The sequence below is a fragment of the Canis lupus genome, chromosome X, assembly GCF_048164855.1.
Source record: "Canis lupus baileyi chromosome X, mCanLup2.hap1, whole genome shotgun sequence".
Taxonomy (NCBI): domain Eukaryota; kingdom Metazoa; phylum Chordata; class Mammalia; order Carnivora; family Canidae; genus Canis; species Canis lupus.
The window spans coordinates 33,347,825-33,369,054 of record NC_132876.1 but is presented as its reverse complement, the minus strand read 5'-3'; the positions used below and the strand labels follow the sequence as shown (position 1 = coordinate 33,369,054).

Below are 21,230 nucleotides of genomic sequence, written 5' to 3'. Positions count from 1 at the left end.
AGGTGACTTTATAAATAAGAAAAGAGAGGATAGACTGTTTATTAAATGATTCTGGAAAAAATTGGTTGTCCAAATGGAATACATTGATAATGTTAGATCACTACCACACACCGTGGACAAAAATAAATCCCAGAATAATGAAATACTTAAATAGAACAGAATGTGAATGCTTTTTTAAAAATAAGAGTTTATTTATTTATTTGACAGAAGGAGAGAGAGTAAGAGAGCACAATTATCAGGGAGCTGCAGAGGGAGAGGGAGAAGCAGGCTCCCCACTGAGCAGAGAGCTTAATGTAGGGTTTGATCCCAGGACCCCAGGTTCATGACCTGATCTGAAGGCAGACTCTTAACCCACTGAACCACCCAGGTGCCTCCAGAATGTGAATGCATTTAGAAGGAAGTCTGAAAAAAAAAAAAAAAAATAGAAGGAAGTCTGATAATAACAATCATGAGGATGAGAAGAGAAGGGAATTTTCATAAATTGCTAGTTCATGGGAAAGGTGAGGATGGTCCTATATAAACTCCAGAGAAACCTACATGGTTGCACAAGGAAACGTGTACAAGAATGATCTTTCCCCTGCTGACTTGGGCAGCAAAGACACTGAAATTGGAACGATACAGAGAAGATTAGTATGGCCCCATGCAAGGATGACATGTAAATTCATGAAGCGTTCCATATTTTATTTTATTATGTTTTAAAAGATTTTATTTTTAAGTAATCTCTGCACCCAATGTGGAGCTTGAACTCAAACCTGCCCCTGCCCACCCCCCCGCCCCAGATCAAGGACTACATGCTCCACTGACTGAGCCAACCAGGCATCCCGTGTTCCATATTTAAAAAAAAAATGTCGGGACGCCTGGGCGGTTCAGCTGTTGAGTGTCCACCTTTGGCTCAGGGCATGATCCCAGTCCTGGGATCAAGTCCCACATAGGGATCCCTGCACGGAGCCTGCTTCTCCCTCTCCTGTGTCTCTGCCTCTCTCTGTGTGTCTCTCATGAATAAATAAATAAAATCTTTAAAAAAAAAAAGGTCATTCCAGTATGACTAGTGATGGTGAAAACTTGGAAAAACAATTGTACATCAGTAAGGTAATGGGTAAATAAATTACAGCATATTCATACAATGGGATTGCTTATAACAGTTCAAAGGAATGAGCTAGGTATGCATGTATTAGTATGAATAATACTCAAAATCATTATTTCGATGGACATAATACTCTGTCCCAGATATTCAATGACAGATGAATGGATAAAGAAGATGTGGCATACACACACACACACACACACACACACAGCACTGGAATATTACTCAGCCACCAAAAAGAATTAAATCTTGCCATTTGCAATGATATGGTTGGAACTAGAGGGTATTATGCTAAGTGAAATAAGTCAGAGAAAGACAAATATGTGATTTCACTCATATGTGGAATTTAAGAAACAAAACAGGTGAACATAGGGGAAGGGAAGGAAAAATAAAATGAGATAAAAACAAAGAGGTAGACAAACCATAAGAGACTCTTAACTAAGAAACAACTTGAGGGTTGCTGGAGCAGAGGGGGTTGGGGGGATAGGGTAACTGGGTGATGGGCACTAAGGAGGGCACGTGATGTAATGAGCACTGGGTGTGACGTGCAACTGATGAATCACTAAATTCTACCCGTGAAACTAATAATGCACTATATGTCAACTAAATTGGATTTAAATAAAAAATTTTTAAAAATCATTATGTTGAATTACAAAAGCGATTTGTAGGATGATAGGTACAATATACCATTTCTGTAAAACTTTTAAATATACAAAACAGTATTATATATTATTAATAGATAAATGTATATGTAGTAAGACTATCAAACCTTGCATGGGAAGTTATACACAGAATTCAGATAGTGGTTACCTCTAAGGGAGTGGGGAAGAGGATTGAGGAAAGGGATAGAGGATATTTCAATATATTAACAATGTTTTATTTCTTGAGAAACTCTGAAATTTTTTTAATAACTATGTGAGGAGATGGATGTTAACTATATTTACTGTGATAATTGTTTTGCAATGTATGTACGTCGAGTCATTGTGCCCTATACTTAAGTTTGTACAGAGATGTATGTCAATTATAGTTCAATAAAACTGGAACAAGGGCTCCTGGCTGGCTCAATCAGTAGACCATATGACTCCCGATCTCAGTTTTGTGGGTTTAAGCCCCATGTTGGGTGTAGAGATTATGTAAAGAAACCTAAAGTAAATAAATGAATAAAATATTTGTTCCAGTTTTTTTTTTTAAGATTTTGTTTCTTTAAGTAATCTCTATACCCAATGCAGGACTTGAACCCACAACCTCAAGATCGAGAGTTGCACACTCTTCCAACAGAGCCAGCCAGGTGCCCCATGGAACAAAAATTTTGAAGATTAAAGAAAAACTCTGAAGCCCATTTGGCAAAATATTTGGATTTGTCATGTCTGATCCGTGGTCAAATAGGTGTTTATTTTATGTTCCTTTCTATATATTTGAAATATTTCATAAATTCAAACTTTTTTTTAATAATCAGCAAGACTAGATGAGTGTGGGTGTAAAGTCAAGAAAGGAGTCAAAGATGACTCAGGTTTCATGCTTGGTGATGATGTCATGGACAGAAAAAGAGAAACTAGGGAAGCTGGCTTTGTAGAAGATAAGGAGCTGTATTTCTGGCATGTTCGGCTTAAAGAAACAGCAGAACATCCAGCTAAGAAACACATAGGATGTGAGAAGCCAGAGATGGGGACTGGAAACTGGCCTGCAAATAGGGAGTGGCAAAGCAGGACATTGGCCCAGGACCCCATCCTTTCATGTCACAGGGACCAGGCCATACCAATCTTTTCTTTTCTTTTTTTTTTTTCATCTTCTCTCCCTCCCCCCCCACCATGGGAGCCTTTAATGGAGAAGAGATTCAAGAGGGAGAGAACAAGAAACAGTGCAGAGCCAGGTAGTGAGGATTGGAGAAAGGTTATTGAATGTGGCAAGCACTTGCAGGCAAGATTGTATCAAGCAGTGAAGAGAGTCCAGCTGGCAGGTGGCTATGGACGAAGGGGCAAAGGAAGGGGAAGCAGGAGTAGCCCATTCATTTTAGAAACAGGCAATGAAATGGAGGAGAGATACTATATTTTGTCTATGGACAGGTATAGTCCATGTATATGGAGCAAAAGTAGACAAACTTGCATGGGAAGTATATATATAAACTTTATGTATATGCATACATAATAGTCGCACATACTCGTGTGTATGAATATATGTATATTCGTATGTGTGTGTGTATGCACATGTGTCTTAGTCCATTTGGGCTGCTATAACAAAATACCACAGACAGGGTGGCTCATGAACAACAGAAATTTATTGCTCGCAGTTTTGGGGGCTGGAAGTCTGAGATTAAGATGCCAGCCAGCTTGGTCAGGTGAGGGCCCTCTCCTGGGTAGCAGATCTCTCATTGTATGCTCACATGGAGAAAGGAGTTAGGATGCCTTGTGGGGGGTCTCTTTTTATAAGAACACTAATCCCATTCATGAGGGCTCCACTGTCATACCCAGTCACCCCTCAAAAGCCTCACTTTCTAATACCATCACATGGAACATTAGGATTTCAACATATGAATTTGGGACAAACATTCAGACCATAGCAATATGTATACATAATGGAATATATTTTAATCACTCACAATACTAACATACTACTCAAAATCTGCCACAGTGAACAAATATGTACAAGTATATGCATACATTTGATACATACATAATGATAGGTATATTATACATACATACATAATCTGTATACTTTTCTAGCTTGTGCAAGGAGGGTCTGAGGAAAGAATCTAACATTTAGAAGCACCCCAGCCCCGAAATTTCAAATCAACTACCAGTTAAAATGGCAGAAAAAGAAAATTTCAAGAGGCAACTGGCTGGCTAATGTGACTCTTGACCTCGGGGTTGTGAGTTTGAGTCCCATATTGGGTGTAGAGATTACATAAATACATACATACAAAATACATACATAAACTTCTTGAAAAGGTGTTTTAAAAAAAGAAAATTCCAGAAAGCTTGTCACATAGACTACTCTGAGGAGGACAAGGAGTCAAAAATACATTAACTCCATAGACATTTTCAGCCATTTCAAGAGAAATATGAAGCCAAAGTCAATAGCCATTAAGGATTAGATACAAAAAATAAATCCTCTCAGAGGGAAAAATTGAATTGCTCCCTCTTAGTGGAAAAGCAATACAATGGCAGAGCCATTGGTGTGGAAAGATTCAGGCTTTCTTACATTGACAAATCAGGAGAGGGGTGCCCAGCTGGCTCAGTCCATGGAGTCTGCAACTCTTGATCTCAGGGTCCTGAATTGAAGCCCCGTGTTGGATGTGAAGCCTACTTAAAATTAAAAAAAATAATTTTTTTTTAATCAGAAGAAAAACACACAACCATATGAAGTTATCAAGCTGGAGAAACTCCAGGAACTTAAGTAAAGGATCAAGGAGATGAAGTAGTTTTTTTTTTAATTTTCTTTATTTATTAGAAAGAGGGAGAACATGAGTTGGGGGAGGGAGTGGGGGGAGAGGGAGAAGCAGAGTCCCCGCTGAGCAGGGAGCCCCACGTGGGGCTCAATCTCAGGACCCTGAGATCATGACTTGAGCCAAAGGCAGACGCTTAACCGACTGAACCACCCAGGTGCCCCCTGGAGTAGTTTCTATAATAGACCAAACAGGGGATCCCTGGGTGGCTCAGGGGTTTAGCGCCAGCCTTTGGCCCAAGGCGTGATCCTGGAATCCCGGGATCGAGTCCCACATCTGGCTCCTGGCATGGAGCCTGCTTCTCCCCCCTCCTGTGTCTCTGCCTCTCTCTCTCTCTCTGTCTATCATAAATAAATAAATAAATCTTTTTAAAAAAATAGACCAAACAGAATTTTCCACACGTTATTTGAACAAGGAACACTCTTAAATTATGACATGTGGCTGGAACTCCACCAGGAGCTCAAGATATAATATACTCATTTGAATTAAAGTAGACAATCAAACAACAAAAATATTTTCTGGCAAATTAATTGCTACAAGAAAGGATTGATTATGATTTGATTCTCATGCTCTAGAAATTTTATAAGATGCCAAAATACCAATGACTGAATGTTTAGAAGATTAACTTATTTTTATTTTATCTATTATTTTTAAGGATTTTAAAGATTGTATTATTTGGGGGGACCTGGGTGGCTCAGTCAGTTGATTTCGGCTCAGGTCACAATCTCAGGGTCCTGGGAAGGAGCCCCAGATAGGGCTCCATACTCAGCAGGGAATATGCTTCAGGTCTCTCTCTTTCTGTCCCTCCCCCTGCTTGCTCACAAATTCTCTCTCTAAAATAAATAAATAAATATTTTTATAAGTAGAGATTTTATTATTTTTTAAAGTAATCTCTACACCCAACATGGGGCTCAAATTTACAACCCCCAATCAGGAGTCACATGCTCTACCAACTGAGCCAGCCAGGTGCCCCAATTTTTATTTTATTAATAACAAAATATATTAAGCTCAGATATTTTTATTTTTAAGCTTTGCTATTAAATGTGGCATATAGGAGTGTGTTGAGTGGCTCAGTCAGTTAAGTGTCTGCCTTCAGCCCAGGTCAGATCTTAGGGTCCTGGGATTGAGTTGAGACTTGCATCCGACTCCCTGCCCAGTGGGGCATCTGCTTCTCCCTCTGCCACTCTCCCTTCTCACACCCTCTCCATTCATGCTTGTTCACCCTCTGTCAAATAAATAAAATCTTTTAAAAAATGTAACATATAAAATCAATGTTTAAAAATGTTGAAATTAAAAATTTTTAATTAAAAAAGAAATTTTAAGTCTTGTTTAAATACAAGAACAGTGCAGGGTGCCTGGCTGGCTCAGTTGGCAGAGTGCAAGACTCTTGATCTTGAAATTTTAAGTTCGAGCCCCATATTGAGTGTAGAGATTACTTTTTAAAAAATCTTAAAGGGTGCCTGTGTAGCTCAGTAGTTGAGCATCTATTGGTTTCAACTCAAATCCTGATCTCAGGGTCCTGATATCGGAGTCATGGAATTGAGCCCCACATTGCACTCAGCACTTAGTGTGGAGTCCGCTTGAGTTTCTCTCTCCCTCTGCTCCTCCCCGTCCCTAAAAAAAAATAATAATAATAAATCTTTAAAAAAATCTTAAAAAAAAAACAAAACAAGAACAGTGCATTTATGCCTTTTATTGTTGTTTTATTTAAATTCAAGATAGTTAATATATAGTGCATTACTAATTTCAGGGGTAGAATTTAGTGATTCATCAGTTGCATATCACACCCAGTGCTCACTACATCATGTGCCCTCCTTAATCCCCATCACCCAGTTACCTCATCCTTCTTTCCCCTCCAGCAACCCTCAGTTTGTTCTCTATAGTTAAGTGTCTCACATTTGTGTCTTTTTATCACATACTTTCTTCATATTATGAACAATGATACTGGATAGGAATTTTACATCATTTAGTCATTCAACAAATGTTTATTGAGCACCTACCATGTGTCAAACACTGTTCTAAGTACAATGGATACAATGATGAATAAAACAGGCAAAAAACTGCTTGCACAGAGCTTATAATCTACTGGGGAGAGACAGACACAAAACAAAATATATAGATAATGAGTACTTAGGGGAGAAAACAGGAAAGAAAAAGAAAAGAAAGAGTCTGGGGGGTGGGGTGGGTTGCAATTTTAAATAGGATGTTCAGTGAAGGCCTCACTGAGAAAGTGGTGTCTGAGCAAAACTGGAAAGGGGGGAGGGCAGGAGCCACGTGGAAGTCTGGGGCAACAGCATTCCAGACAGAGGAGACAGCAAATGCAAATGCCCTGAGGCTGAAGCTTGCCTGGTGTTTTTGAGAAAAGGCCAGGAAGCCAGTAGGCCTGGTGTGAGCCACCCAGAGGGAGACTACAGAGGAGCACAGAGAGGTCTCAAACTATTATCAGGACTTTAGCTCTTATGGAGTGACATAAGGAGCTGCTAGGGGTTCCGAGCAGACCTGTCTCAATCTGACTTTCATATTACAGTCGACCCTCGAATAGCATGGGTTTCAATTGCACTGGGCCACTTATACATGGATTTTTTTCAATAAACACAGTATAGTACTGTAGATGTATTATCTCTTCCTTATGATTTTCTTTTTTTAAAAAAAAAGAGGTTTTATTTATTTATTTGAGAGACAGAGTGAGAGAGAGGGAGCACATAAGCAGGGGCAGAGGGAGAGGTAGAAGGACAGGGAGAAACAGACTTCTCACAGCAGGGACCCCAATGAGGGGCTTCATCCCAGAAATCTGGGATCATGACCTGAGCCAAAGGCAGATGCTCAATTCACTGAGCCACCCAGGCACCCCTTCCTTATGATTTTCTTAATATTTCCTTTTTTCCAGCTTACATTGTTGTAAGAATATAGTATATAATACATATAACATACAAAGTATGTGTTAATTGACTATTTATGTCATCCGTCAAGCTTGTGGTGAATAGTTGACTATTGGTAGTTCAGTCCTGGGGGACTCAAAAGTTATACATGCATTTTCAACCTTGTGGGGATCAGCACCCCTGGCTTCCACGTTGCTCAAGGGTCAACTGTAACAGGGCCCCCCTGGCTGCTGTGTTATGAACAAACTGAAGGAGCCAAGGCTACCAACAAGACCGACCATTCAGGAGGCTGAGGCATTACCTAGGAAGACATGCTGGTGCTTGGGACCAGGGTAGTGACAACAGAGGTGGTGAGAAATGGTCTTAAATTTTGAAGGTAGAGCCCCCAGGATATGTCGATGCACTCACTGGATGTGGCCTGTAAGAGAGAGGAGTCTAGGCTGGCTCCAAGGTTTTGGGCCTGAACACCTGGAAAAATGGAGTTGCCATTAACTGAGATGTGTAAGCCTTCGAAATGTTTTTGGGAGAAGATGAGAGGCTTCATTTTGGACATATTAAGTTTGAAATGCCTATGCTAAATCTAGGTAGGGTGGTTGAATAGACAATTGGCTGTACTGCAGAGGTAAATTTCGAAGTTTTTAGCATATACATCTGCGCCATCAAGTACAGCAGCCACTGGCTACCTGTGGCTATTGAACCCTTGAAACATGACTGATCTGAATTGAGAAGTGCTGTAAGTGTAAAACACACTGGATTTCAAAGACAATACAGAAAAAGGAAAGTGAAATATCTCATCAATAATTATTTTATGGGCATGTGGCTCAGTCCTTAAGCATCTGCCTTCAGCTCAGGTCATGATCCCGGGGTCATGAGATGGAGCCCTGCGTGCGGCTTCCTGCTCAGCAGGGAGTCTGCTTCTCCCTCAACTTCTGTCCCTGCTCATGTGCTCTCTCTCTCTCACTCTCTCAAATAAATAAATAAAATCTTTAAAAAATTATTTTATATTGATCACATGTTGACATTACATTTAGGATATACAAATATCTCTTGCTTTTCAAAAGGTCACATCACGCCACTTCACTTTTACTAAAGACCTACATTAGTACCTGCTTTTGCTAAACTGGAAGAAATCCAAGGAAGATTCTCACTTTTACAAAAAAAAAAAAAAAAAAAAAGCAAAAAACGAAACTAGTGTTTGTTTTGTAGCGGGCTGTTATAGGCAGTGCACCCCAAAGAGCTAGAGCGGCCCTGCCAACCCTCTTCCCTGGGAACTACACTCAGCATCTCAGCGTCAAGCAGCCATGGCTTTAACCTGTATCTGTGAACATCTGTGATTCATCTCTACTTATTTCTTGCACCCATTAGCAAGATGTGTCCTAAGGTATCAGAAAAGCCCAAGGCAGATTATTTTTAGGTCTGGGAACATTCAAACACTTTTCCATATAAATTAATGGTAATTGCTTCTTTGCTTTATATTATTTTGGCTTATGACAAGTTTCATGGGAATGTTCTACTTTAACATGCTGCGGGCAACCTGTGTTGGGTTAAAGAAAACATCAAAATTAATTTCGCCTATTTTTTAAATAATTTATTCATTTTAATTTATTTTTATTATTTATTTATTTATTTGATAGAGAGAGCGCGATAGAGCACAAGCAGGGGGAGAAGCAGGCTCCCCCCTGAGCAAGGAGCCCAATGCGGGGCTCGATCCAGGACCCTGAGATCATGACCTGAGCCAAGGGCAGATGCTTAACTGACTGAACCACCCGGGCACTCCAAAAGACTTTAAGTAATCTCCACACAACAACCTCAGGCTCAAACTTACAACCCTGAGATCAAGAGTCACATGCTCTACCAACTGAGCCAACCAGGTGTCCCTTGGCTAATAGAAGACTTTATTGTTTATATTTTAAAAGACTTTTATTTATTTATTCATGAAAGACAGAGGGAGAGAGAGAGGCAGAGACATAGGCAGAGAGAGAAGCAAGCTCCATGCAGGAAACCCGATGCGGGACTCGATCCTGGGACTTCAGGATCACGCCCTGAGCCAAAGGCAGATGCTCAACCGCTGAGCCACCCAGGCGACCCGAGAAGATTTTAAGTGATATATGTGGCTCACATTACATTTCTGTTGGACAGCACTGGTACAGATGGTATAAGATGGATCATCAAGGGATAGAAGAGCAGCTAGAGAAGGGGTCCAAAGAGTGAGCCTTCAGGCATGCCAACATTGATACACACACACACACAAATAAATATATAAATAAATATATGTGTGTTCTTATATAAATACATATACATGTATGTAAATATATATTGTATATCTATATACACATTCAACTTTATTGAGCTATAATTATTTTTTTTAATTTTTATTTATTTATGATAGTCACACACAGAGAGAGAGAGAGAGGCAGAGACATAGGCAGAGGGAGAAGCAGGCTCCATGCACCAGGAGCCCGACGTGGGATTCGATTCCGGGTCTCCAGGATCACGCCCTGGGCCAAAGGCAGGCGCCAAACCGCTGCGCCACCCAGGGATCCCTTGAGCTATAATTATAAACAATAAAGCACACTTGTTATATATATATATGAATAAATATGCATATACATGTAACCATCAGCCCACTATATTTTCTTTTAATTCTAGCTTAATCTAAAGGAACCGTTTTGAGCAGATTCATTGAAGAAAAGGGAAGAACACAAATACGATGTTTTACAATACGTAGGTACTCTTTAATTCAGCTGTTTCAGAAATCATGACTATTTCACTCTAGGTAATTCAGCTTCTGAGTTTTGAGAAATCAAAGGCTCTCATTGTTTACAGTCACTTTTTTAAAAGATTTTAATTATTTATTCATGAGACACAGAAGGAGAGAGAGAGGCAGAGACACAGGCAGAGAGAGAAGCAGGCTCCATGCAGGGAGCCCAACGTGGGACTCGATCCTGGGACCCCAGGATTACTATAACTCTGCCTTGGTGAGATTCAGACCTTATGAAGCCCCATAAGTCTCTGGTTTTGGTTTATTTTGTTTGTTTGCTCATAATTTTTCTCTCAACCCTGGTATCCCTGGGGAGTGAGAAGAATGAGTGGATACAGCACAAGGCCACTTGCAGACAGCTGAACAGACTGTCCCTACATATCTCCAAGGGGGGTGCCATTCATGTGATTTAGGATGTGATTGGTATTCTCTAGAATTGCTCGGTATGGCAGCCCTGGTGGTGCATGTATTTAATAAATATTTCTGAATGTCACGAAAACTGCAGTCACCGGGGAGGACCATATATTTCAGTACGATGTTTAGTTGATAAATGCTGCCTATGCATTAATTCCCTGGCTATCGTGTTTTCATTCTCCTGGTGATCTTCCATGAACTTTCAGTAGTTTCTGGACACAGCAAGCCATTTTTAAAAGGCAGATTATCGCATAATCAGAACAACTATATGAATATGTTACCTTAGACATCATTCTTCCCAATGCTCTCTGGCTTCCTTATCAGCCTATTTATTTATTTATTTATTTATTTAGCCATCGTGGTCACTCCAAACCAGCACACACAACTGGTTTATCAGGGTATGATTGATTTTAGACTTTCAGACTAAGGAAATTTCTGAAAACAGATAATATGTATTATATTGCTACAGTTTTACAAGCACAATTTCTCTATTTTTAAAAAAAGATCTTATTTATTTATTTGAGAGAGAGAGAGAGAGAGAGTGTGTGTGTGTGTGTGTGTGTGTGTGTACAGGAGGAGGAACAGAGGCAGAGAGAGAATCCCAAGCTGACTCTGCCCTGAGCGTGGAGCCCCATGCGGGGCTCCATCTCACGACTCTGAGATCATGACCCGAGTTGAAATCAAGTCGGATGCTTAACCAACTGAGCCACCCAGGCACCCCTCAATTTCTCTATTTTTAATTATGGAAAATTTTATACACAATATGCAGAAAGGCAGAAAGAATAGTATAATGAATCCTCATGTACCCATCACCCAGCTTCAACAGATAGTGACTTTTTGCTAGTCTTGTTTCACCTGCCACTCCCCACCATCTCCTTCTCTTCCTCCTCCTCCTTCTTCTTTTTGATGTGCTATTTTTTATTTATTTTATGTTATTTATATAACATACAATTAATCAATTTTTAAATTAAAAAATTATTTGTGAGGGGAGCCTAGCTGGCTCAGTCAGTAGAACATGTGACTCCTTTTTTTTTAAAGATTTTATTTATTTATTCATGAGAGACACAGAGAGAGAGAGAGAGAGAGAGAGAGAGGCAGAGACACAGGCAGAGGGAGAAGCAGGCTCCATGCAGGGAGCCTGACTTGGGACTCAATCCCGGGTCTCCAGGATCATGCCCTGGGCTGAAGGCAGGTGCTAAACCGCTGACTCACCCAGGGATCGCCATGACTCTTGATCTCAGGATCATTGAGTTCAAGCCCCATGTTGGGCATGGAGCCTATTTCAGAAAAAAATAAATCAGTTGTGATAAAGGGCACATAATATAAAATTTATCCTCTTAACCATTTTTACATGTACCGTTCAGCAGTGTTAATTATATTCTCATTGTTGTGAAACAGATTTCTAGAACTTTTTCATCTAGCAAAATTGAAACTCCATACACACTGAACAAGTCTCCATTTCTTCCCCCTCACTTCTCAGCCCCTGACAACCACCTTTCTACTTTTTGTTCCCAAAATTTTGACCACTATAGATGTATGTCTCAAATGAGTAGAGTCATATAGCCATTGTTTTTTTGTGGCTGGCTTATTTCACTCCACATCATGTGTTGAGGTTCATCCATATCCATTATAGTAGGTGATAGGATTCCCTTCTTTTTTAAGGTTGAATAATACCTTTTTAAACTTTTTAAAAAGATGTTATTTATTTATTCATGAGAGACACACAGAGAGAGGCAGAGACACAGGCAGAGGGAGAAGCAGCCTCCCCGCAAGGAGCCTGATGTGGGACTCGATCCCAGGACCCCAGGATCCCGACCTGAACCAAAGGCAGATGCTCAACCCCTGAGCCGCCCAGGTCTCCCAAGTTTGAATAATATTCTACAGTTAAATGTCCAATTTGGTACATTCACCACCACCTCTCTCTAGTTGCAAAACTTTTTCATCACCCCAGAAGAACACCTCATACCCACTAAGGAATTCCAACCTATTTCCTTTTCTGCCAGTCCTGGCAACCCCTACTCTCTTCTGCCTCAAAAAGTTTGCCTTTTCTGGGCATTTCATATAAAAGGAATCGTATAATAGTTCATCTTTTGTGTCTGGCTTCTTTCATTTAGCACAATTTTTTCAAGGCTCATCCAAGGTATAACATGTAGCAGGAATTCATTCCTTTTTATGGCTGAAAATATTTCACTATGTGGCTATACCATATTTTTTTTAGCTGTTCACCTACTGATGGACATTTGGGTTATTTCCATCCTTTGGCTATTAGAAAAAATGCTGCTCCAAACATTCTTGTACAAGTACCCATATGAGGGGATCCCTGGGTGGCTCAGCGGTTTAGCGCCTGCCTTTGGCCCGGGGCGTGATCCTGGAGACCCGAGATGGAGTACCGCATTGATCTCCCTACATGGAGCCTGTTTCTCCCCCTGCCTGTGTCTCTGCCTCTCTTTCTCTCTGTGTCTCTCATGAATAAAGAAGTAAAATCTTTTTTTTAAAAAAAAAAAACAAGTATCCTTATGACATTTGCTTTTATTTCTCTTGGACATATACCTGGGATTGGAATTGCTTGAGCATATGGTAATTCTATCTGGTTGTTTTAAAAAATATTTTGTTTATTTATTTGAGAAAGAAAGTGCAAGTGAGGGAGAGAGCACGAGCAGCAGGGAAGGAAGCAGGGTGAGGGAGAAGGAGAAGGAAGCTCTGCTGAACAGGGAGCTTGATGCAGGGCTCAATCCCAGGATCATGCCCTGAGCCAAAGGCAGATGCTTAACCGCTGAGCCACCCAGGTGTCCCTTTTCTAGGAGTCTTATTGCTTTAGCTCTTATAATTAGATCATCAATTTATTTTAAGTTAATTTTTATATGTGGAGTGAGGTAGGGGACCAATTTCATTCTTTTGCATATGGAAATCTGGTTGTCCAGAACCATTTGGTAAACAGACTATTTTTTTCCCCATTGAATGGTCTTGGCACTTTCTGTGATTTTTTTTAAAGATTTTATTTCTTTATTTTTATTTTTATTTCTTTATTTACAGGAAAGAGAAAGAGAGAAGGGGTGGTGAGAAACAGAGGGAGAAGGAGAAGCAAACTTCCCACTGAGCAGGGAGCCCAATGCAGGGCTTGATTCCAGGACCTGGAGATCATGACCTGAGCCAAAGGCAGATGCTTAACCATCTGAGCCTCCCAGGTACCCCCCGTTTTTTTTTAAAGATTTATTTATTTATTTTAGAGAGAGAGTGAGAGCACACACTGGGGAGGGGCAGAGGAAGAGGGAGATAAAGAATCTCAAGCATACTCCTAGTGGAGCACAGAGCCCCATGCAGGGCTCAATCCCATAACCGTGAGATCAAGACCTGAGTGGAAATCAAGAGTCAGGCGCCTGAAGGACTGAACCGCTCAGGTGCCCCAAGTGTCCTACTCTTCATTTCCACTCAGGTCATGGGGCTCTGCACTCAGTGGGGAGTCTGCTTGAGATTCTCTCCCTCTCCCTCTCCTCACGTGTGTGTGTGTGTGTGTGTGTGTGTGTGTGCGCGCGCGCACGCGCGCGTGCGTGCTCTTTCTCTCTCTCCCTCTCAAATAAATATATTTTTCTAAGACTCTGGCTTCTACATGCTGGTAGTCTGTCACTGTCTGGTGTGTTCACTTCGATGAAGCCAGCTGCGATGTTATGAATTGCTTAATGGAGAAGCCATGTGGTAAGGAACCGAGGTCCTCAGTCCAGCAATCTGTAAGGATCCAGATCCTGCCAACAACCACTGAGCAAGCCTGGCAGCAGATCGTGACCCACATGAACCTTGAGATGAGTGAAGTCTCAACTGAAACCCTGATTATAGCCTTGTGAGAGATCCTAGAAACCCTCCTTGATCACAACCTAGTGACAGACCCTCACCTGGAGGCCCAGCTAAGCAATACTCAGACTCCTGATCCACAGAAACCGTGGGATATGATGTGTATGTCGTTTTAAGCTGCTCAATTTCAGGGTAATCTGTTGCATGGCAAGAGATAACCAAGATATTGGATCTCGTAGGCCATTCTAAGTACAGACTGATCAGAGGGGTTGATTAGAATCACCAACTGGTATGTTACAAATAGACTCTAGGGGGAGACTGGGAGAATGCAGAGGGGCCAGTTGAGACACTGTTAAAATAATGTAGGCAAGAGATGCTGGTAGCTGGGACTAGGGTGGTATTGGTAGAGGTGAGGACACGTGGTTGAATCTTGGATGTACTTTGAAGGCAGAGTCAACAGGATTTGCTATTGGGTTGGATTCAGGGTGTGTAAGAAATGTAAGAGATGACTCTAAGGTTTTTTGACCTAAACAACTTGTAAAGAACTATGATATACTGAGAAGAAATTATAGAAGGGGTAGATTTGTGGAGGAATAATAGGAGTTAGGCTTGGGGCATGCTCAACTTTAGATAACAATGAGACATCCAAGTTTGGATGATGAATTGGATATACAAGTCAGGTGGTTGAAGCCAGGAATACAAATTTGGGGGTCTGCAGCATTTAAATGTTTAAATGTGAAAGTCTCTTCGCCCTTTGCCCTTCACTCGCACTTTCTACCTGTGAGGCCCCCACTGTTAGCTGATGTACGGGAACATAGTTACACACGCACAGATACTATTTTTTGTAAGATTTTATTTTTAAGTAATCTCTACACCCAACTTGTGGCTAGAACTTATAACCCTGAGATCAAGAGTCACATGCTCTACTGACTGAGCCAGCCAGGCACTCCTTTGTGTATATATATTTTTTCACAAATAGAATTATTCTGTAACTTTTTAAAGTACTCTCTACACCCAATATGCGGCTCAAACTCAAGGCCCAGAGATCAAGAATCACATGCTCTATCAACTGAGCCAGCCAGGTGCCTCCTCTGCAACTTGCATTTTATAAATATTTTTGGAGCTTTTTCCATGTAAGGACATACATATATACCTCATTCTTTAGATAACTGTAGAAAATTCCTTAGTATGAATGAATTATGTATGCCTATTCATTCACTCAACAAATATTTTTTGAGCACCTACTACATGCCAGGCACTGGTCTAGGGATTGAGGATAAAGCTGTCCCTTCCGGATGGATATTTCAGTTGTTTCTAATACTTTGCTATTACAAACACTGATACAATGAGCATCTCAGTTCACCTGTGAGAGTTTTTGGCATGAATTCATAGGTGTGGAATTTTTAGGTTAAAGGGCTCAAAGGCATTTCTAGTACTGGAATTTTGGGTTCAATTAGGATAGATAAATTTGTTTTATATTGTTTTATGATTTTATTTATTTATTTTAGAGAGAGACTGAGCGAGCTGGGGGGAGGGGCAGAAGGAGAGAATTAAGCAGACTCCCTGCTGAGCATGGAGCCCAACTGGGGTGGGGTGAGGGGGCTCCATCTCACTACCCTGAGATCATGACCTGAGCCAAAATTAAGAGTCAGACGTTTAGCTGACTGAGCCACCCAGGCGCCCCGAAACTGAAGATATTTAATAAGTTTGGAAAAGAGATCACCCAGTATAATGCCCTATTGGAAGCTTTAGGATTGCCTCTACAATTTCCCTTCACTATGTGAGTAGTTATTTCCAAATCCTCCTCATCCTCAAGGTCCAGATCAAACACCTCCTCCTTCAAGGAGCCTTCCATAGATCCTAATTGGATGTGATCTCACCTGCCTCTTTACCTCAAGCATGGTCTTTACCACATACTACCTTGTATCATAAGTACATTCTTGTTGGGATGAGCACTGGGTGGCATAGGTGAGGGATGAATCGTCAAATTCTACTCCTGAAACCAATCCTACACTATATGTTAATTAACTCGAGTTAAAAAACAAACAAACAAACAAACAAACAGCATTAGCCAGGATGATCTTGTACGCAACCCACTGCTTTCATATATTTCCCTCAGGAGAAGCTCTTGAGCTACAGAGCAAAATGTTCAAGTCCAGTGACAAAAAACCAGCAAAATAATGTGCTAAAAACCAAAACAAAACAACTTTTACTAGACTTTTTAAATTTAACTTGAATTCCTCCCTCGCCCTCCCTCAGTGCATAGCTCAGTGCTCAACGTTTATGTAACTCAACAGAAGCTCTGAAGCACCCGGTGAAATCTCGGGCCTCAGGAATGGGTGTGGAGCCCGCGAGAGGACCAGATGGTGTTTGTGCACCATCGGTGTGACAAATGCTCCTGACGGCTCCACAAGGTCCTGGAGAAGCTGCCTACTTGTCATGCTGCATCTCCTAGCACTTCTCTTCCTTCAATGCTCCAGCCACGCTGGCCTTTTTTTCTGCCTTTCAATGCACTGAGTCAGCTCCCTTCTCCGGGCCTTGTACCTGTAGTCTCTTCTACCTGGAGGGCTCTACGTGCTGATCTCTGGTGGCTGCTTCTTTTCCATCAGCACTCACCTCTGTTTTCATTTCCCCAAAGAGGCCTTCCTTGACCATCTATTCTAAAGGAGCTCCCCCAACTCCCTTCCTCTCTAGCAGGTCACCTTAATCCTCGCGTACTATTCATCTCTTTCTGAAGTTCACGAGTCCATTTGCTTGCCGTAGAACAGAAGTGGCAGCAGAAGAGGGACATGGCTTATCTTTTTCAATTCTGCGCACTTTCAGTGGCTACAGCATGTAGTATTGTGGCTGAAAAGTAACAGAATTTCAACTAAAAGTTGCAACTTTTTTGAGTTTTATCGCCTACAAAGGAAATCAGGTGGTGGGCAGGATTAGGGAGGGTTATATGGTCAGTGCCATCCAGATTGTGGATTGGCTTCTCTGCGGTCATTTTAGCCTTTCCTCTGGCCTTCCCTCAAGGTTGTAAAAAGCCTGTCAAGAGCAGATGCATTTCAAGAAAACATCCCTCAGGAAGAAAAGGGGACAGAGGTCTCCTGGCCCATCCCTTTTTATCAAGGGGGAAATACTTTCTCAGGAGCTTTCGTCTCACATCGCTGCTTGCTTGCTTATTTATTATTTATTTATTTGTTTGTTTATTTAAAAGATTTTATTTATTTATTCATGAAAGACAGAGAGAGAGAGAGAGAGAGAGGCAGAGACACAGGCAGAGGGAGAAGCAGGCTCCATGCAGGGAACACCATGTGGTACTGCATCCTGGTACTCCAGGATCACGCCCTGAGTTGAAGGCCACCCAGGTGTCCCTATAGGAATGGTCTTGACTCCCATTCAGTTTCGGCCAAAGGAATATAAAAGAGCAGTGTGAGGGGATCCCTGGGTGGCTCAGCAGTTTGGTGCCTGCCTTCCAGCTGGGGTGTGATCCTGGAGTACCAGGATGGAGTCCCACATCGCGTTCCCTGCATGGAGCCTGCTTCTCCCTCTGCCTGAGTCTCTGCCTCTCTCTCTGTGTGTGTCTCTCATGAATAAATAAACAAAATCTTTAAAAAAAGACCATTCCTGTAGTAAAAGAAAGTGAGATGAATGTGATTTTTTTTAAACCAATCATGATTCATCGGGAGCTGGGCCTGTCTTCTCCAAGCCCTGTGACTTGGCCCTACACCCAAAGCAAAACTGGGCTTTTAGCAAAGAGAAAGTTATGGCTGTAGGGCATGACGTCCCGCTGATCTACCTGCATTCAAGAGTGAGCACATTTTATAAACATCCACTGTGGAAAGCTCAGATTGCTGATACAAAGCCTCCAGCTTTTTTAAAATAAAGATTTTATTTATTTATTTATTTATGAGGGACACACACAGAGAGAGGCAGAGACATAGGCAGAGGGAGAAGTAGGCTCCTCACAGGGAACCTGATGCAGGACTCGATCCCAGGACCCCGGGGATCACGCCCTGAGCCCAAGGCATCCCCTCGACCACTGAGCCACCAGATGTCCCCAAAGCCTCTACCTTTCTAGGCCTTCCAGGTACCAAGCCCCATTGGACCCTCAGTCTGTGCTTTATTGGGACCAATGGGATGGCTGCTGGAATAGATTTGGTGCTAAGAGACTTGGCCTATTCTGGGTTCCTGGAAACCATCATCCATGTCCTTGTTTTCATAACAAAGTCCTTTATGTAGGTGTCACTGCTTGGTCTCTGAAGTTGGGAAAAGTGAGGCAAGTGCCCCAAGGCAGTGGTAGGAACCTTCTTGGGACATCTGCCATGGTACCCCAGAAACTGTTGGTCATTTTCAAACTCTCAACACATGAAGTAACCAAACAGAACATTGCCAAGGTCAGTGGGGCTTCTCACTTTACAGCTGGGGAGCTTTTTCCGGGTCCCTAGTATTCCGAGATTCCCATCCTTATTTGTCTTAAGCATGTTTGTTTTACGTCTAGTTAGATGTTCTTTTATTCTTGGAAAAGAATTTCTCGTTAGGTGAAGAGGATAAGGAAAGGAGTAGGAGATGGAGAGGTGACAGCTGGGCACACGTGAAGGCTTCTGGAGGACGGGTCGGTCCCCCAGACTCCAGGCGATGGCCTTCCCAATACCAACCCCACCCCACCCCAGCGCACGGCCAGTGCAGAACTAGACAACCTGCCACAGGCTCAGGCCCCGCCACCCGGCTCTCCCCAGCCCTCGTGGGGGTGGGGTGGAGGGGGTGCAGCCGCGGCGAGTTTCCACTCCCCGAAGCCGGCTCCTTCCTTCCTCCCGGGGTCGCCCACTCCAGGGCGCAGGACCCCTGCAGGTCAGAAAGCTGTGCGGGCGGGGAGGGGGGGGGAGGACCCAGCGGAGCGGCTCCGGCCAGAAACGCTCTCTCCCCCGCCCCCGACGGCCGCGCGACCCCTCCCGGCGGAGCACACAATAGGCGGCCGCTGCACGTTCCTTCCCAGCCCCTCGCCGCCTCGGCCCCGCGGGCTTGCGGGGGCGGGGGGGGGCGCACGCGACAGTCCCCCGCGCTCCTGCAGGCGCCGCAGCCTCCGGGGCGGGAAAGGAGCACTGGGGTAGAACACGCCCCACACTTGGAGAGATTTCGCTACACCACCCCAGACACACACACACACACACACACACACGCGCGCGCGCGCGCGTGCGCGCGACAAATGAAGCCGCCCGATCTCCCCGATCTCCCCGAAGCAGCCTGATCTCCCCTCCCGGATGCGGCTGCACCAGCAACATCAGCTGCGGGCGGAGCCCGAGCGGTTGCCACTTCCCCCCTCTTCCCTCGTGACCCTCGCCCCCCCCGTCCGCTCGCCCTCCCCCCGCACACACCCTTGCTCGCCGGACACACCCTCCTCCTGGGGCCCGCGGGAGCCGAGCTCGGGCTCTCCAGGGGAGGGAGCGGCCCCGCGGCGGGGCAGGACGGGGAGCGCGCGGGCGAGCCGAGGAGGGAAGGAGGGGGCGAGGGAGGAGCCGCGGCCCGGAGGGAGGAGCCGCGGGAGCCGCGCCGCCGCCGAGCTGCGATGTGGCCGGTCGGCCGGCGGGTAAACAGAGGGAGCAGCCGCGGCCGTGGCCGCCCCGGCCCGGGCCAGTGAGTGAGCCCGCCGCGACCTGCCCGCCGCTGCCATGGCCGAAGTGCGCAAATTCACCAAGCGGCTCAGCAAGCCCGGCACGGCGGCTGAGCTCCGGCAGAGCGTGTCGGAGGCCGTGCGGGGCTCCGTGGTGCTGGTGAGTGGCGGGGCGCCGGGCGCCCCGGGGGACGCGCTCCGGGCGAGAGCGGCGGGGCTGGCTTTCCGCGCGCGGGGACGGGGACGGGGACGGGGACTGGAACGGCGCCGGCGGCGGTGGCGGCCCCCGCTGCGCGCCGCGCTCTCTTTCTCCGCTTCAGTAAGTTTGCGCACCAGCCGCCGCCGGCCGGGGTCCGAGTCCCGGCGCCCGCTGACAGCGCGGCGGAGGCGTGCGCCCGGCGGGACGCCCAGCTGCCCTCGGGGGCTCGGGGGGCTGCGCGGGAGGCGGGGGCTCGGAAGCGGGGCCGGGCCGGCGCTGTGAGCCGGGGAGCAGACCTCGCTGCGCTGGAGCCGGCACAAAGAGCCGGGGACCGGGGCGCGACGAGATCCCCGTTCCCTTCTGCGGGCACCTGAGGCAGCCGCGGCGGAAGGATGCGATGAGCATTTTGCGCACACACACACACACACACGCACGCACGCGCGCGCGCGCACACACACACACACACACACACACACACACACACGTTGTGTACACAAAAAAAGAACCCCACCCAAAAAGCCCCGGGCTCCCAAGCTCGGGCGGGCGGTGAGAACAGAGGAAGCAGAGCGACTTCCTCCCGCTACTGGGGAGAGGGTGGCGATGGGTGTCGAAGGGGTGCTGGGCTGCTGCGGCGGAGGGAGGGAATTGCAAACAACGGGGTTCCGGGGCGAGTGCGCGCGGTGTCGCCCGCCACGGGGCGAGGGTGTCCCCCGGGACCTAGGAGCGCTCCGGAGACCAGGAGACGGGGCCGTGTTTGGGGGACGATGGCGTGTGCCGGGCCGGGAATGGAGGCCCTGGGGGTCAGAGCCCCTGCGCTCACGGCCGCGGGGGTGGGGGGCTGGGGGCTGGGGACTTGAGAGCGTGTTGACTCCCGGGGAGAGTCCCCCAGGAGCCCTCCATCGCACCCTCAGCCTCGTCCGGATTGTCTGGCGCTGGAGGAAAGCGGACGGTGCTAACGGGCTCTTGGCCCCTTGTGTTTTCGAGACACTCTGGTAGCCAATTTCCTGGGCTAGAGAGCAAACCCTAAATAAGCCATCAGACTGGTTAATTAGTGTTTGTTTTGTTACTT

At 44.9% G+C, this 21,230-nt stretch overlaps 1 protein-coding gene and 1 non-coding gene across 6 annotated transcripts in view; both read left to right on the top strand.

Moving 5' to 3' along the window:
- The first annotated feature begins 577 nt into the window (after nucleotides 1–577).
- Nucleotides 578–683, top strand: LOC140628877 (U6 spliceosomal RNA). The gene has a single exon (XR_012026809.1). It is a non-coding gene; the product is annotated as a U6 spliceosomal RNA (small nuclear RNA).
- Nucleotides 684–19,888: 19,205 nt separating this feature from the next.
- Nucleotides 19,889–21,230, top strand: part of DOCK11 (dedicator of cytokinesis 11) — a 191,351-nt gene continuing 190,009 nt past the window's right edge. For all 5 annotated transcript variants that reach the window (XR_012026524.1, XR_012026525.1, XM_072817119.1 and 2 more), the window contains exon 1: nucleotides 19,889–20,122. Coding sequence is in view for 3 of the 5 variants with exons in the window: in XM_072817119.1 (XP_072673220.1) it covers nucleotides 20,021–20,122 (102 nt within the window). In the remaining 2 variants the exon portion in view is untranslated. The remainder of the gene's footprint in view (nucleotides 20,123–21,230) is intronic.